Source organism: Lycorma delicatula, chromosome 1, assembly GCF_047948215.1.
Source record: "Lycorma delicatula isolate Av1 chromosome 1, ASM4794821v1, whole genome shotgun sequence".
Classification (NCBI taxonomy): domain Eukaryota; kingdom Metazoa; phylum Arthropoda; class Insecta; order Hemiptera; family Fulgoridae; genus Lycorma; species Lycorma delicatula.
The window spans coordinates 374,648,222-374,665,659 of NC_134455.1; the positions used below are offsets into that span (position 1 = coordinate 374,648,222).

Below are 17,438 nucleotides of genomic sequence, written 5' to 3' on the forward strand. Positions count from 1 at the left end.
TGTTTTAATAAGAAATTAATTATATGCTGATAATAAAAAAATGTGAAATTAAAAATTAAATATAAAATATATTGAATGTATGAATGGCTGGAAAACATTCTGAAGGGAAAAGTAAACCAGGTCAGTTCTATTAGCAACATCTTTAGAAAAACAGGAACAATTATTTTACATGATTACTACCTTATTTAAACAATAAAACAGTTAACTAATTTTATTTTATATTATAATAAACATCATGTTTCATACTTTTAAGCAAATAAAAATTATGAAACCATGAGTCAGTGCAATGATAAAACCAATGTATATTCTTACTAGTTTAAGCTTATCATTATACAAGTCTAACAAGCAACACATTCTGTTATAGCATTAATGAAAAATAAATGGCATTTCAGACACTTAAGATAAAATTTTAAAATAAAATCATAATTTAAATTAAAAAAATTGAATAAAAACTAAATTAAAATAATTCAAAGAAACAAGCTAGTCCAAATAAGTAAATCAGCTTCAAGAACAGACATACCTAATACAAAATAAAAAATCTTTCACTTCAAAAAAACTACACAAAAGAAAAATTAAAAATGCACCAGCATTTTCTTAAAAATTATATAAGCATAATATTTTACAACAAACTACTGCAATAAAATAAAATATTAATGTAATATAAAATAAAAGATAGCAAATACCAATAATACTGAATGTATCTGAATTAAATAGCTATTTTCATTTTTGGAAACATTAAAAATTTAATGAATAAACATAAAAAAATCATTAAATAGAAATTATGACCATATATAATAATAAAATTATATCTTATGACATTCATAAAAAGAAATAAATAAATACATACAAACACAGAAATAATTATATATTTTTTTAATTCATAGAATAAACAGTATTAGTGTAGGCGATATACCACTGTAGTTAGTTCTTAGATGGCACCGCTGAAACGCTATATTGAGATAAGAAAATAAATAGTTAAAATTATAAATATAATCTAATCAAATTCCCCCCCCCCCCGGAATGAGATTCCACAGTGAAGCATAACACAATCCGGAAGAGTGTCCTTTTATAAGCCGACTGGATCTTAACTATTAATGCCTGCTGCTAACTCCCAGAGTAGGGTTACCAGGCCCGACTCTGTTGTTCCTGTTCCCCCACCCAAGAAGCCGGGACTCTCTTTATGCCTTGTTTGCCTCAAACGAGAATACCCAAAGGAGCATTCTCGCCGGGAATATGGTCTTTTCTAGAAGAGCACGAGAGAGTCCCCGTGCCTCATCACTGCTACCCATCTGTGCATGCACAAACGAATAGCAACTCAGCAGGGAGCTTTCCTTCATCCCCTTATTGCCCTAGCAGCCCTATCCTTTTGCTGAAGGACCTGTGTGATAAAATCAGATATAGCATGGAATTGTACCTCATTCTCCAACATACAGCCCATGATACTCTCCACTGTAAGTGGCCCAGTAATCAACTCACATTACAATCGCTCCCTGTCCCAGTTTCAACAAGCAAACACGACATGCTCCGGAGTGTCGAGCTCCCTGCAGGATAAACAAAAGGGGTCATCAGCCCACTGTTGTGCATTCAAATATACCCAGAACATGCCATCGCCAGACAGGGACTGGGTCAACCAATAGGAGATCTCCCCAAACCTACAACTGACCCATGGCTTCACCTGTGGAATGAGGCTGTGAGTCCACCGCCCGAACCTAACCAAACTTAACCTATGCTCGCTTCACTCGCTAACCTTGATTAGCAAGTGTAGGTTAAGTTTGGTTAGATTATATTTATTTATTTTAATATAGCATTTCAGAGGTACTATCTAAGAACTAACTAACTAACTACAGAGGTAGATTGCCTATTACATTAATACCAAATAAACAGTGTTTAAAAATCTGTCACTTTTAAATATATTTTGGATCCTGAGTGAATGCCTCCACATGCCCATTTTCAATTCAATATAACTCGAGATAACTTAATTCATTAATATGTAATTACATGATTTCCAAGCTTCCAGATTGATCTGGTTTTGGCTCTGATTGTACTTAGGCTATCAGTTTTCATAAATATACTTGCCAAAGAGGAGGGAGTAAATACTTCTCTAATTAAAATTTGTTTTTTTTTTTTACCACTTTCTTGATAAAATGTCCCTGTAATAGAGAATTAATAAGAACTAATTTATTTCTGAACAACTTTTGTCTGCATATGATATTTTTCCATTTATTATTATTTTCTTTCAAGGTTATGCCAGTAGAATCCTACCATATCAAAGTTCCCTATCTAATCAGTTTAATTCCCATGCTCTCTTCCATTTATAATAGGTAGATATCTATTTATTGTAACTGCAATACTGAAGCTGTTTTTTTACATGTTTGTCACATAACACATTTGAAAATTGTAACTGAATTTTTCAATTCACAAAGTTTATTTTACTTTGATAATTATTTATTTGGTAATATAAGTGTCAAATGGACATCAATTAAGCTGCAGCTTAAACCAAAAATCTATTCCAAGAACATCCATGAATCACATCAACTGCTGCAAGGGAAGGACCTTAAGTATGAGACAATATTATGTTGTTGAAGGGAATGTAATGAATTTTTGAAAAATTTTTATATTAATAGTGGAGTATGTTTATAACAGATTACAGGATTAGGAAGGATTTTATGAGGAATAAAAGTCCTGGCTCTAATCCTCTGGTTAAACAAACTGGCAGCTAAGGCTCTGCCTTAGCTGCCAGCTGCCTTAGCTGTATAGGCACTGAGTCACTATCTCTGTATTTCAACAAAGACTTAGCTCCTTTGCCAACCATTAAAAGGTATCAGCATAACACTACAGTTGGGACCACACCAAAAGTTAACCCATTTCCCACTACAATCACCAAAAAGAAAGTGAAGAATATGGAAGGGGAAAGAAAAGAGGAAGGAATGAAATAAAAGCATCCTGGCCAATAAACAAGCTAGGAAAACGAGTAGATCGGAGAGATTACATTAAATTTATTATACTAAAAAAAAAAAAATACACATATATAAATTTTTTTTCTTCCCAATAATAATATTATTATTACATTATAAAGAGTATAGGTACGCCTGTAACTAGATGTTTAAAAATATATATAATGTTCAATGTAATTTAGGATGATGTTATAAAAATGATTCTTAGAAGAAGACATTTAAGATTTCACAAGTAGATATTTTCTGGAAATCCAAAAATAAAGAATAGATGCAAGAGAAATGAGTAACTATTTTAACAGAACTTAAAATGTTAACATATATGTCAGTACGTGGGAGCCCTGAAAGTTTCAGAAAGTATGAATATAGAGTAAGTGCAGAGATTGTGCATCCATTCTCTGCCAGTACATATGCCGGATCCACCAGAGTACCAGGCCGGGGTTAGCAGCTCTGGAGTGTATCACAGCGGCTGGCCTTGCTACAGAAGGAATTAACTGACCATGCAAGTTGAATCTATTGTGACAGAGGGTTCACGTAAACCCAAGAACAAATTGCTTAAATCGCTTATTGTTCTATTTTCAAGAACAGTTCTCCTGTTCTTAAGTCTGGGTTCAAGAACCCATACTTAAGTACCTTGTTATAAAGAAGGAAAATAGTAATTTTGCAAGGGTAAGCCCTTTTATTATTATTCGTGAAATAAATAATCGTGCTGGAAACCCAATAAAGGAAATACCAAAAACTTTCAACAGTCATGACTTTAAGACAACCAACAACATCCAGTCGCAGAAGATTCTTGGATTAAATAAAATAGAAGAATTTACTGTAAGCACCGACCCTCACAGCACTCTAAATATATCAAAGGGTGTTTGATTTATTAAACTCTTCAGAGTAAGAAATTGTCAAGGAGTTGTTAATATGGGGAGAATGCCAGGCTGACCATGAGAAGGAATGGTGACATTCTACCTTATGTTTCCCATGTCCTCATCTTTAATAGACCCTCCCCGACAGAGAAAGTGCATGCAGGTATATACCATCTGGATATGTGAGCTTTCATACCACAACCTATGCAGTGGTTCAGGTGTCAGTGATTTGTCCACATAACGGTTCAATGTGAGAGACCTCCAGTACATCCAGTACATATGTCTCATGAAGAAAGTTTTGAAGAGGAACCATGTAAAGATCCTCCCATCTGCATAACTGCAAAGGACAGTATTCATGTTAATTAAGAAACTGTACTACAAAGATGAAGTAGCTGTTCAAGAAGTGAAAATCTTACAGAAGGTCAGCTGTTTCAAAGGTAAAAAAATTGTTAACAGCCACAAACCAAGAGTAACAACAACATATGTTCAGCCAGCAACCACTCTTCCTACACCACATGTTGATGCAGATTAGCTCCTCAGTATTGCTACAACTTTGGCACTATGTTAACCTTTATAGTTTTGTACTATAGTAACCTTTACTATGGTAGAAAGAATAAGCGACAATAAAATTAAATTTCTCTCTCTCTCTTCTCAAAAGGAAACTGTTACACTGTCCAAGTTACAGCCACCAGTAAATGTTATAAATAAAAGCAAAACTGCTTCAGAGCAGAACAAAATGACGAACTTGAAGTTAAGGTACAGTAACAGAGTCTGATAGATGAACAAGCTAAGAAGTCTTCAAAACTCCCAGTGAGGCTTTGAAGCCATGTTCTTCTCAGATGGTCTCACAATCTAAACCACAGACTACCTAAAGCCTTGTAAGAAGGACCTGTTTCCTCCCTTTCTGAGGCAGTGGCTGATGTAACCCCTGTCGTGGGTGTCTTTCCAACTCCCATCTCTGAATCAGCACCTAAACCAAGTGCTGAGCTATGCCCATCCTCATCCACCAGTTCCTTGGTCTCTGATTTGGAAGGGAAGCTACACGGCATGACATACATTTAGAACACAAAGCAGTTCAGAGGTTGGAAAAGAAGAGAAAAAATGGCTGGCCAAAAGGCAAATCCCAAAATGAACCTTTTAATACACACGAATTGTTTTTGCAGTGGAACATCAATGGATTTTTGTTAAACATCCTTGTACTCCAACACTTCGTACATGATGTGGACCTTACTAGTGTATGTCTGGAAGAAACATATTTTCACCAACATGTAAATTTCAGGTTAAAAAGATACAATATTATATTGGTGAGACCAACAGCAAAATATAAGAGTTAGAGGTGGAGTAGCCATATTAACATCAATTACAGCTACTACCAAAGTGGTTGAAATAAATACAAATATGCAAGCAGCTGCAATCAGAATGAAGTGCCCAATGCAATTACTGTCTGCAGCATCCTGTCAAATTTTGATTGGAAGGAGGATGACATAACATGTTTTATTACCCAACTTTCCCCACCTGCACTATTAATGGGTGATTTTAAGTTCTGGCTCAGAACTTATTTTAATACCAGAGATGGATCAACATCCTGTATAAAGTTATGCATTTATAAGTGCATTGAAAGCATCAAAGTACACTTTCATGAACAGCTCTACTTTTTAGAACAGCTCTACAAAAATGAACATTTACTAATGCAAATCTCATCAGATGTTTTAATGAAAATAAATACCATTCAAAAAAGATGGTTGTTTGATAAGATAGATTGGACAAGCTTCACTGACGATATGAAGTCACAAAACAACTCAAGTAATCAAAAATCACGTGGACATTATAACCAATGCTATATTTGATTCAGCATCAAGATATATTACCAGCATTACCAGGACATCCACGAAACTCAAGAAGCCACAACTTCCACACGGTAATGATGAAATTAGTGATGTGATAAAATGGAAGAAAAAGCATACAACGCTTTCAAGAAATGTCCAAAATCAAAAAATTTAATTGCCTTTAAAAACACAGGGTGTATGCAAAAAGATAGATTCAAAAAACGATCCTGACAACATATTATCTATTAGCAGAAATACACCTGCAGCCAATGCTTGGAAGAAAGTGAAGACTATCTGTGGACATACAAATTTTACTCCCATAACTTGTCTTCAATGTTAAGATGAACAAATTGCTGAACTGTTGGCCAATCAATTCAAAGGAGCTAATAACGGCTAATAATGATGAATTTGTTCATCATAAATTATCAATTTAGAAAATAATATATACAACATTTTCATCACTAGGAAATACTGTGTTGAACTCTTCTTTGATATGCAAAAAAAGGTTTTTGATATGACTTACGTCATGAAATAATGCTTTAACTACATGAATGGGGAATTCATAGCAATCTACTGGTATTATTTGGTAACTTCAAGAAAGACCATACTTTTAAAGTACATGTTTATAATGAGTACTCACAAGAAAGAAAGAATGGGAAATGGCATAGGCTTGCCATTCAGTGGTACCTTGTTCACACGCCATCAACAAACTGATATTAGCCATTCCAGGAGAAATCAGCAAAAGTGTTTTACTTTGATGATCTGGCAATCGTATGTGCCAGTAACAATAGAGTTATAGTGAAGTATAAATTGTAATAAGCCCTTAAACTGAGAGAGGAATCTGTAAAAACTAAGAAAAGTAACATGGTGTAAAATAGCACACACACACACACATTTCAAAGAATATTTGTCTACTTATCCATAAGTAAAGGTTTCTATATCCCTCCTAGTAGTCATATACAAGATACTAGATGATTATACTACAATATTTGATAAGGCACTAGATGAAACTAATATGGCCCTTTATTTACATTTTAAATGTTTTCTTAATAAATCTACGATTCATTAAAAAATTTAAGGAGTTATACACTTCACTTTGAGCATGTGGGATAACCCAGGTGAGATCAAACAAATGGTTAGTATTACTGCGTTAATTGAGGACATTTCAAATATCTCAAACTTAATCTTAAAAACTGAATAACCCATATAAAGATAAATAAATATAAATCACATAAGAAAACTATGACTTCCATAAAAAAAATTAAAGATTATAAACAAAACCCATGAAACTCACCAAGCATAATGAATAAACATTATCAGTTTTTACAAACTTCACAATAAGAGTGTTAAAAATATAATGAAACTGATGCACATACATACAAACAAATACTTCAATCACTAATACTAATAACACATCATACCAAGCAACATGCGTGGTTCAACAGGAGATGGTGTCGAAGGTTCTGGAAATGAATCAGGAAGATTAAATTCAACATCTTGCAGTTCCTTAAGACAGAGCCATTCACCATCAACTGAGACACGAAAGTTGCATAAATATATTGTATCTTGTGCCCCGACACCTAAGCCAGGCCCAGGAGGCCCACCATCAGCACCCACTGGACACAATTCCTGATCCAACATCCTCATTTATACCACTTGCTCAATTTACACCCCTTCATCTTAACTCCTGAAAATTATACTTTATATTATAAGGTTATACAATATAGCAGCATTGAAATGCTCAGACTGATTTAATGGACTGACAGAATTTTTTATTAATTTATGAAACCTTTTTAAAAAATAATCTGATACTGTTAACTAAAAACTATTCAACCTTAATGCACTATGACACCAAAACTCTTAGTACTCTTAATATCTAATATTAAATAATATCTAATATCTAATATTTCTTAGTACTCTTAATATCTAATATAAAAATCCTATCATATAAAACTAATTTAATCAAAAAGCAACCAAAATGGTTAGATATTAAAGCATTAACTTGCAGTTCACTGAATTTTTTAGCTTTTTGTAAAATAATATAAACACAAAAATAAAACAAACAAAAATTTGGACACTCTAAATGTGGTAGAGATCCCCTGAGGATAAATTGATCTCATGCATGCATAGTACTATTGATCTCTGCCATTATAAAATCAGAATGGTCTCTCTCCTATTTACTTCATGAATTACTGTATGGTTGGTTACTCAAAAATCCATCATCATTATTTTTGAAAATTCAGAATTTTAATGTGACAGTACAAGCAATTTTTATAGAAAATAATAACATAGAAGGTCCGGTGATAATTAAGATGTCATGTGGATTGGATTACATTTATATTAATTAATATTTTATTTAATCTTATTTTATACTCATTCAAGGAGAAATAATTATGTGCACTTGCAAACACATTGCACCACTTTAATCTGACTCCATTTTTTAAATATTACATTTTATGAAAAACTTATGATTTAATTCTGACATTTAGTCATTTTTTTTTATTAAAAAGTACACTTCAAATATTCTTATAATTTTTGACTATCTGTTCCAGCTTACAATAATAAATAACTTAGCATAAAGAATAAAATTTTTAATTTTATACTCAAGTTAAAAATTTTATGATTTACATTCTTAAAAATAGGTAAATCACTTAAAAACATTTGGATCCTTGATAATAACAACAATATGATTGTAAACTGTATTCTTAGAATGCATCAGTTCCACAATATTTAGGGTATCTCTGAAAGTATCGCTACAAATCGAACTGGTGATGTAAGTAAATATCTAACAGTACATGTGTGTTTCTGTGCAGTTTAATAACTGACCAAACAAGAAAAAACTTAAAGGAAAATAATCTCCATCACAAAACTAATTAATTTTTTCTTTTCATTCTCAACTCAAAAAGTTCAATCTGCACAAAGAATAGTCTAACTTAACATTTCTGAACATATCATCAGTTTTCAATAACAAAAAAATAACTACAGAATTCATAAAAAGTATATAATACGATGTTTTATGACATCACAAAATACTGAAACTGATGTGAAGAACTATTTACTTTACAGAATTTATATGATAAAACAAATTTGAAAAACAAAAATTTCATACTTCTTAAAATAGAATAAATATTCAATACTACTAAAATCCGTAAACAAATCACAACAATATTATATCATAGGATAGTGAAAAATAAAAATGTTTAAAGATCAAACTCTTTTAAATATTTGATGTCTAATTTCATGTTAACTAGTATCAACTTATATAAACTGATGTAACTACAGAATATGATTATTTACATTCATTTAGAATAAGAATTTCATCAAAAAACAAAATCATTCAAGATTCAAATCAAAAGGCTAACTTTAGTTAATTCATATCAGATTATTTTTAAAGTTAATCGGTCAAGTTACATGTAACAAAGTGAGTATATTGCAACAAAAAAAAACAACAAATATCTAGGTGGTTAGCAGTATAAAACAATATAAAATATTAACATATAGATGTGGAATAAAAATATGCTATTTACAATAAATAAATTAATGAAATTATTTAAAAAATAAATTCATTAAATAAAGCATCATTGTAAAACGTTTTGTTCACACAAAACAACATTCATTAAAATGTCTTGAATATTTAAAATAAACACAAAATAATACAAATGAGTTAATGAATTCATTAGGGAAAATTTTTTACATAATTTAAATAATAATACAAAATGCTATAATTTACTAAATGTTTCAAACTTAAAATAATTAGCAAAAATTATTTATTTTTCAGCAAATAAATTTTTCAAAGTTCAGTAAGTGTCATTAGCAAAAATTATTTATTTTTCAGCTAATAAATTTATTAAAAAATTCGGTCAGTAAATGTCTGATTTTTAAAAGAAACATTTGAATTTTAAGATTTTTCATTAGACGAGTTTCAATAAACTGATTCAATCCAGTAAAATATATAGAAAGAGTTAATTAAAAAAAGAAAAAAGTAACTTTAATACATTACCGTAACATATGTGCAAAAAAAAATCATAAAATACCAGTTATGACCAGCTCAATTATAAACTGAACGATAATACAACTATTTAATTAAAAGACTATTGAATACAATGGACATAATTTGTAAATACGTATTAGTATAATCATGACTCACAAGGCTGTTGAATGGCTAGACTGAGACTGTAGTAGTGGGTGGAAGGGGTGACTGGGGTGAAGGTGGAGGACACTGGAGTATTGATTGTTGAATAAGATGGTAGTAGGGGTTGTGGTAAGGGTAATAGTGGTGAGAATCAATAGTTTGAAGGGAGGATATAAACGAGTACTGGCAGATGCATTCATAGTATAACAGCATCCATAACTTTCTTTCCATAAAAATTCATTAATTTCAAATCATGCAGAATTTTAATATCATATCAATTAGACATGCAGGCACACACACACACACACACACACACACACACACACACACATATATATATATATATATACATACTCACACACATTATTACTTGACTGATGAATCTGAAACCCTTTAAATACAAAAGGTATGAAATAAAAATGAGATGAAAATCTGACAGCTATAACAATCAACCAGTTCTGTAGAACGTAAAAAACTAAAGTACAAGTAATAATCCTTTCAAAGAGGAATTTCAAGTAATTCAATATTTTAACCCAGGTCCCATAAGCTCAATTTCTTCATCTAAACTTGAATAAAAATCAAAACACTTCTGATTGGTTATTAATAGATACCAATACATCAATTTTGACATAATTTACACAATTAGGCTATTTGGTTTTGGAGCAAGAAATCCTTCTAAATAAAGTTCAGATCTCAAGATCTACGGCTTTTACATGCTTTAAAAAAAGTTTCCGTTTTGAATATGAGAATCAGTCGGCATGACTGGATTTCCACTGATTGTAAGGAGTTATGTTTAACTACCAAAACATTGTAGAGATTTTTCATTTTGTAAATTTGTCAAACCACTTTGATGGATTTAGCCCATCAATTATAGCTTCATAGTTTGTTCAATGAAACTAACAGAAGCATAACAGCACATTTTATTCTTAAAGCTTTTTAATAGAACCCAGATGGTAATAATCAAGTCAGTTGAAATGGGATCAAATCGATACATTTCTTGACTCCAAAAGTAGCAAGTTTATTTTTCTGCAGGTGTGCAGTCAATTAAGTTAAAATCTAAATAAATGTAGTACTATTATGCTAATTTTTCATACAACACTATCCACTTTAAAATTGAAAAAAGTAAAGCCTAATGAAATACACACTCATTAAAAATGTTTAGGCTAATCATTAAAAACATAGTACTACAGTTTATTATCTTGAACAACATTTTTCTACAAAGGCTATTTTTAATCATAATTTCCACCATTAAATACTTTTCAAAGCAAGGACTGTACTTTTTATATTTTCCTAAAAGAAGCTTACTTATTCTTTAATATTTATTTACCTGCCTTTCTTAAATTTTTGGAATTACTATTTGAATTAGTAAAATACCCAAGATTTTTTTTTTCGTTAAATCAAAATGTGAATAGCAAAATAATGATTTTTTTTCAAGTGCTGTAGTATCTGTAGCAGGTGAACAGGAATTTCAGTTGAACACTAATTCATTTTTAGTCTCTGCCACAAAACAAAGTCAACAGTAAATTTTAACATCTGCATTCTTCCTATTGGCTAGTTACTTAATCTAAAATTATTCTTTCAATTCATGAATTGCTTTTCTATCAAATAGTTGAAAGCAGACTACACTCTTGTTTCAAGTCTTTCTTGCTCCTCTCTTCTTTTCATTGTTACCTGAATCTTGTAGAGATGATATAAGACTTCTTTCCCTGTATTTAAATCCAATTTTTCTTAAAACTCTAAAACATTTTATTCCATTCTACATTATTAAAACCTTTCTCTAGATCTATAAATGCTATGCAAGAGGCTTTATTTTTCCTAAGTTTATCTTCTATCATTACTCTTATGGCAAGAATGACCTCCCTCATAACCAATCTTTCTGAAACTACATTATCTTCTGCTAGAATACGTAGATGCAATATATTTATAATAAGTAAGTTTGTGGAAGTCTGTTGAACATATTTGAGTTTAAGTCATCTTATGCAATACCAAAGTTTGTAGATAATTACCATGCGACATTGGTACTTGTGATAAATGAGACATTTTTATAAGAAGACTAATGCAAATATAAGTGCAGAAAGTTTTACTTTGCTGAAGAATTCCTATTCTAATGACAAACTGTCCAAGTAGTAGTATGAAAAGGATTCGATTTGATTTTAGTTAACTTCTGACTCGCTGTTTAATCAGTACCAATCAACTGGGGATCATATTAAAAAAAAACCTTCATCACAGATGCTTTCTCTTGTAAAATAAAACTACATTTAATATATGAAATAATGCAGCAGTTCTTACCACCTACTTGCACCTGATTTCTTTGATGTGGTAACCAATATACTCATTTGGACCAGTATACCAAATTTGGGCTACTTATTTGTAGCCCAAAACTACAAATAAACAGATACCATGTTTAATATGCATGCAAAAGTAGATAAGATCTGTACGCTAGCCTGTTACAATAGTAGCTCCTCCTCCTTCAAGAAAGGTTTCGAGTTTAAATCCTTCAATCTCACTGAGCCTTCCTTCAAATCTGAACAATGTATATCTTCTTTTGTGATCCTTTTTATCAGATAAGTTTGCAATCACTACTAATTTATACTTAGTACAAGATTCTGAAAGCCTACTTCCTCTTCCATTTCTCTAACCTTGTTCAAAACCTTTTAATTATTTTCCCTTCTCGCCTTTTTATTTTGGCATTGTTCTAGTTTCTAATAAATATGAATTTATCATCTGTTAAATTTGTATTAGAATAACTATTTCGTTACATATCCTTTTTACCTCTTGATTTCCAGCTCAAGAGCTCTGTACATAAACCTGTAGTTCATTATCAAAACAATAGTTAAAATTAAATTAACTGTAAGTAGGCACCGCACCTTTTTCTTAAATATTTATAATTTATACTGTATATTAAAATAAATAGCACATATTATAACATGCTTTTCACAATCATCATACTAACAAAAATAAACTTAATATAATTCAAAATCAATTTTTTGATATAAATTAATTTTAAGTAAAATACTAGATATAATGCTATTTTATATATTTAATCAAAAAAGATGCTGTAATCAGTTTTCAACAGTCCAAACCTATAAATAAATAGATACAATGTTTAATAGTTAAGCAACGCTAAAGTAGATATGATCTGTATGCTAACCTGTCATGATAGTAGCTTCTCTGCCTTTGAAGGAAGGTTGTGAGTTTAGAGCCTTATCAAGCTTGCCATTTTTTCACATGCCACAAAATTCAACTCGCATCACCATTAGTAATTAAACTGGTATAAACCCCCCAACTACGTTACTGATTTATGGCATTATAATACATATAATATCCGCAATTAATTAAGTAAATAAAATTAATGAATTAAAATAAATAATACATGCATTTCAGCCTATATCATGGAAATTGGAATGGCAAGGACTCAATCATGATTATAAAGAAGTTTTTGATTGTAAAAATGAATATAATTTTATAAATATTTATAATAAACACTGTAAATCAATAATGACAAACAATACTGTATAACACAATTTAGGATAACCCAAATACAGGTAGTAACAGCTGGGCATTTTGTACCTAACACAGCAAAACCATAATTTAACACTTTAAAAGCCAACCAATAATATATCATTTTTACAATGCCCTTTTAAAAGATAAAATCAGGGTCTTTTCAAACTAATCTGTTTTCTGATGGTTGATGCTATCAGCTGTTTCATCTGACTAAAATTTTTTTCTTTCCAATCTCTCAGTTTTTGGTTAATATAACATTGCGGTTTTTCCTACCAGCTATATTTTATGGTAATCTAAAAATTAGGACAAGCCCAACACAATAAAGTGAATAGTATTCATGAATTTGATACTTTGATAAGATCAGAAATTTGCCACATACTGAGAAGATGTCATTACATTTACAGAAATACAGACACAGACAAATTTTATTGGTAAATTTGCTAATTATACAATTAAACAGATGCATTATTAGCTGTGATAATAAATTTACTATCATTAATTGAAGTCACAGGTAAAATGAATATCTGTTCAATATAAAAAGAAATTAGCAATTAATTAATAAAGTATTGTACTTTCATTATTATAAATACTGAATAATTTAGAATTTATTTATAATTACATTTACTAAGTACTTTTCACATGGAACACGCATGCGCGTGCATACACACTGACACACAATACTGGTAATAAATGGTACAGGCCACCATCAGGTGAGTATGTTTTTTAACAGTTATTTAATTTTTTTTAAATACACAAAATTCTTACTAAAAATAAAAAATTAAAAAGAAAACTATTAAAATCAAAATATAATGTTTTAACTTTTTTTTAACGAAATTGAAATTACGAATTACACCAATTCACAGAAATATTCAAAATATTGTTTCAGTTACCAATAAACCATACCTGCCAATTATCACGACAAACAAACAATAGCAATTATGACAAAAAATGACCCAGCATTTGTCCTGAGAAAACTATGACAATAATTTAGGGACAATAAGCGTAAGCAGAGAGTATTTTTATACTGTCACAAGTGATGACTATTAGTAGTACAGCACAGATAATAGTCCAACATCCAAAAAATATTTTTTTTGGAAATGGCAACACCAAAAAACAAAATTATTGATTTAAAACAAAATTTTTGTCAAAGTCTTTCAGGATAAACTTATCTTCCACATTATATAATTATTTCACAATTGTCATCGTAATCTACTAGGTATTCTGGTCGATGGTATGATTGATATATAAATTGATATATAAAAAATTCAATGATCGCTGAAACCCAGTATCCTATGCTTAAGGAAGCAATTGTTAAATGAGAACTTTTTATTATGGCCTGAATCCTTAACTTGCTACTCGAAAAGATAAGAAGAACGGTTTGCATTCTACTTAATAATAATTCTGCTGTTAATGACAAACCTAATCTAATATTAACCAAAAATATATCTATGTTTAAGAATCCACGATGATCTGTTAAAATACATTACATTAGTCTCTGTAATTTGTGTCCGCTGATCTACTCAAATCTTTCCAAAGATAATCTTCATCTTCTTTGATCAGTTCCAGAATGTGCTACAATTTGTAAGTTAAATTATTTAAGCTGGAAGTTAATAAAGGATGGGAAGAACTTCAATTTATTGTTAAAAAAACAAATGACTTTAGTTCTGTTGTAATGTGTAATTTACATGTAACTAAAATATAACCAAATTATTAATAGATATTTCCTGAACCTGAACAGATTATACAATCATAAGTTTCAATTTACAGACATTCAAAATCTCATGTATAATTTTTTGATGTCATCTTTCACATCACTCGATGCAAATTATAATTTAATCTAAATTCATTAAGTAGTAATAAAAATAAGAGAAAATTAATGTGGTCTTTTTTTTTTATTCTATACTGAATACCTAAGGCTACTTCAGCGAACACTTAAGACTGATATTTACAATTCTAATTCTCCCCTATAAATTTAAAATAAGCCAATTTCAATTAGTTTAAGAATAAATTCAACTTAGCCTTTCCTAAAATGAGCATCCAGTAAATAATGATAAATTTAAGCAATTTATAACTAGTAACCAGACTTAAGATACACATCTAGCCAAACAATTGAATATCCAAACTTTTGAATAGTCTGGATTAAAAAGTATATATTAATATAAATTTGGCTTGAAAAAAATTTTCAACAATTTTAATATACTGAAATGTAAAATTAAGGGTGAACTGCGTTCTAAGATTAAAGATTAAAATATTTAAATAAGATGAAACATTTTTTAAAAATACAAGTCCCATAATAAAATGTTCAAATTCTTCAAAATACACTAATTTACAGTTAACCATACATAAGCTTGATGAATTATTACATGATATTCCAAATAAGTTTTACTCAAATTATAAAAAAATGTTAGACTTACTTTCTTGACAGTTTGATTATTAAACTGCAGATGAAATGCCCTAACTTGAATTCAACATTGTGCCATCCTTTTCATCAAGATCCTACAATTTGTTTTTAAAAAAATGTTGCGTGTAATTAACAATTGGTATGTTGAAATACCCACCCAATCCTGGCAGACTGAAATGATAGCATCACAACCCCCCATATTTTTTAAACAAAGAACCATACGGTTGATAATCACAGGTTGATACGTAGTTTATATCAACACTAATCAAGCTTTTGAAAGATTCTCTTGAAAGCCATACATGAGTACAAACAACTAAAATACATTTTGAAACAAATGAAATGCATAAAGTCAGTTTTGTTTTGGGTCCAACCATAGAATTTATGATCCTATTTTTATATCAGAAGTCATTGATAAATCATAGTACTTAATAGAGACTATTAAGTAATGCTATTGATGACAAAAACTGTTGAAATACATGTATTTAAAATGTTTTATTTTTATATAATTTTTCCTAACCAACAAACTAAGGTTAGTTAGGGCATTTCTACTAACTCTACAAACCTGAGTTTCACTGACACTCTTCTCTGGTTTCAGTGAAACCAGAGAATTGTCAGATTAATACAAATATAAAAAAATTAATTACTCTTATAAACAAATATTTCAAGTCTCCAGCTTCTTGCACTGCCAAGTACAGGTGGTGCAATGAATCTTGATGGTTGTTGTCATGACAGTGACAACTGCAATTTGAATCACCCAACTATCCTTTTAGCATAACATTTCCTTCATTACATAACAGCGACAGACCCTTGTAAGATGTATTTTGGTGTTAGTATTAGATTGCAGAATATAACTTTTCAAAATCTGACCATGAAAGGGATGAAGAAGGGTAAAAAAATTTGAATAATGATTGTAAATAAATTATCCCCATTCCCGATTATACTGAACAAGGTATTCACTGAACAAGGTGATTGCAAATATTCTTCGGATAAACACCTAAAAAACCATTTTCGGTTTTTTTTATTTTCAATATTTTAAGGAAAGCGACAGTGTACGGCGCTGCAGCTCAATCAACACAGTCACAGTATTATTGTATGTGCAAAGCTGCACCTACCTTTGGTTACTTAACTAAAAAACATAAAATAAAAGTAATTAAATGATTATTTTTTTTGAATGAGAAACAAAGTATGATCACCTCTAATGGTGTTTGTCGGGTAATACTAAGAACCAACCGGACAAAATTCATTTTTACCAGTACGAAGTAAGGTAACCAGTTATAATCAACATTTTTATGATGGAGACCTACTATTTTGAAACTTACATTCTTTGATTATTCAAAGTATCGAGTCGTGTATTGATCAAACTGTTGCTCTGAATAAATTAGAATATACTAATACTACTACAAATTGAACAGGCTTTAATTTTTATTTATCATTATTACTCTCATAAGCATGAGTTTAATGAACACAGATGGGTCCAAAGGGCAGAGCCCTCTGGTTTGACAGAAAGGGTGAGCGAAGCAAGCCAGACCTACTAAATATCACCCTGAAGACGATGAGAAATGCGGGTAACCATATAATGCAGGCGAAGCCACAACAGGGTTGCTAGTATGTATATATTGTCGTGTGTTCGTGGCTCGGTCAGGATATTAAAAGATTGACAATTTAGAATGTTTATATAATTACAGTTTATTGGTTTAAAAACACAAAATAATGATAATGGCAGTAATAATAATAACAACAACAATAATAATAATAAGCGACAAT

General features: G+C 30.4%; 1 protein-coding gene across 2 annotated transcripts in view; it reads right to left on the reverse strand.

Annotated features, from left to right (window-relative positions):
- The window catches only part of LOC142317284 (RUN and FYVE domain-containing protein 2-like), a 135,324-nt gene that overhangs the window by 93,010 nt on the left and 24,876 nt on the right, over positions 1-17,438 (reverse strand). Inside the window, exon 2 of one of the 2 annotated variants that reach the window (XM_075353701.1) lies at positions 7,059-7,324. The exons of the other annotated variant lie outside the window; for it this stretch is intronic. Coding sequence (XP_075209816.1) covers positions 7,059-7,284 — 226 coding nt within the window. The 5' untranslated portion in view covers positions 7,285-7,324. The remainder of the gene's footprint in view (positions 1-7,058; positions 7,325-17,438) is intronic. 2 annotated transcript variants of the gene reach the window in all.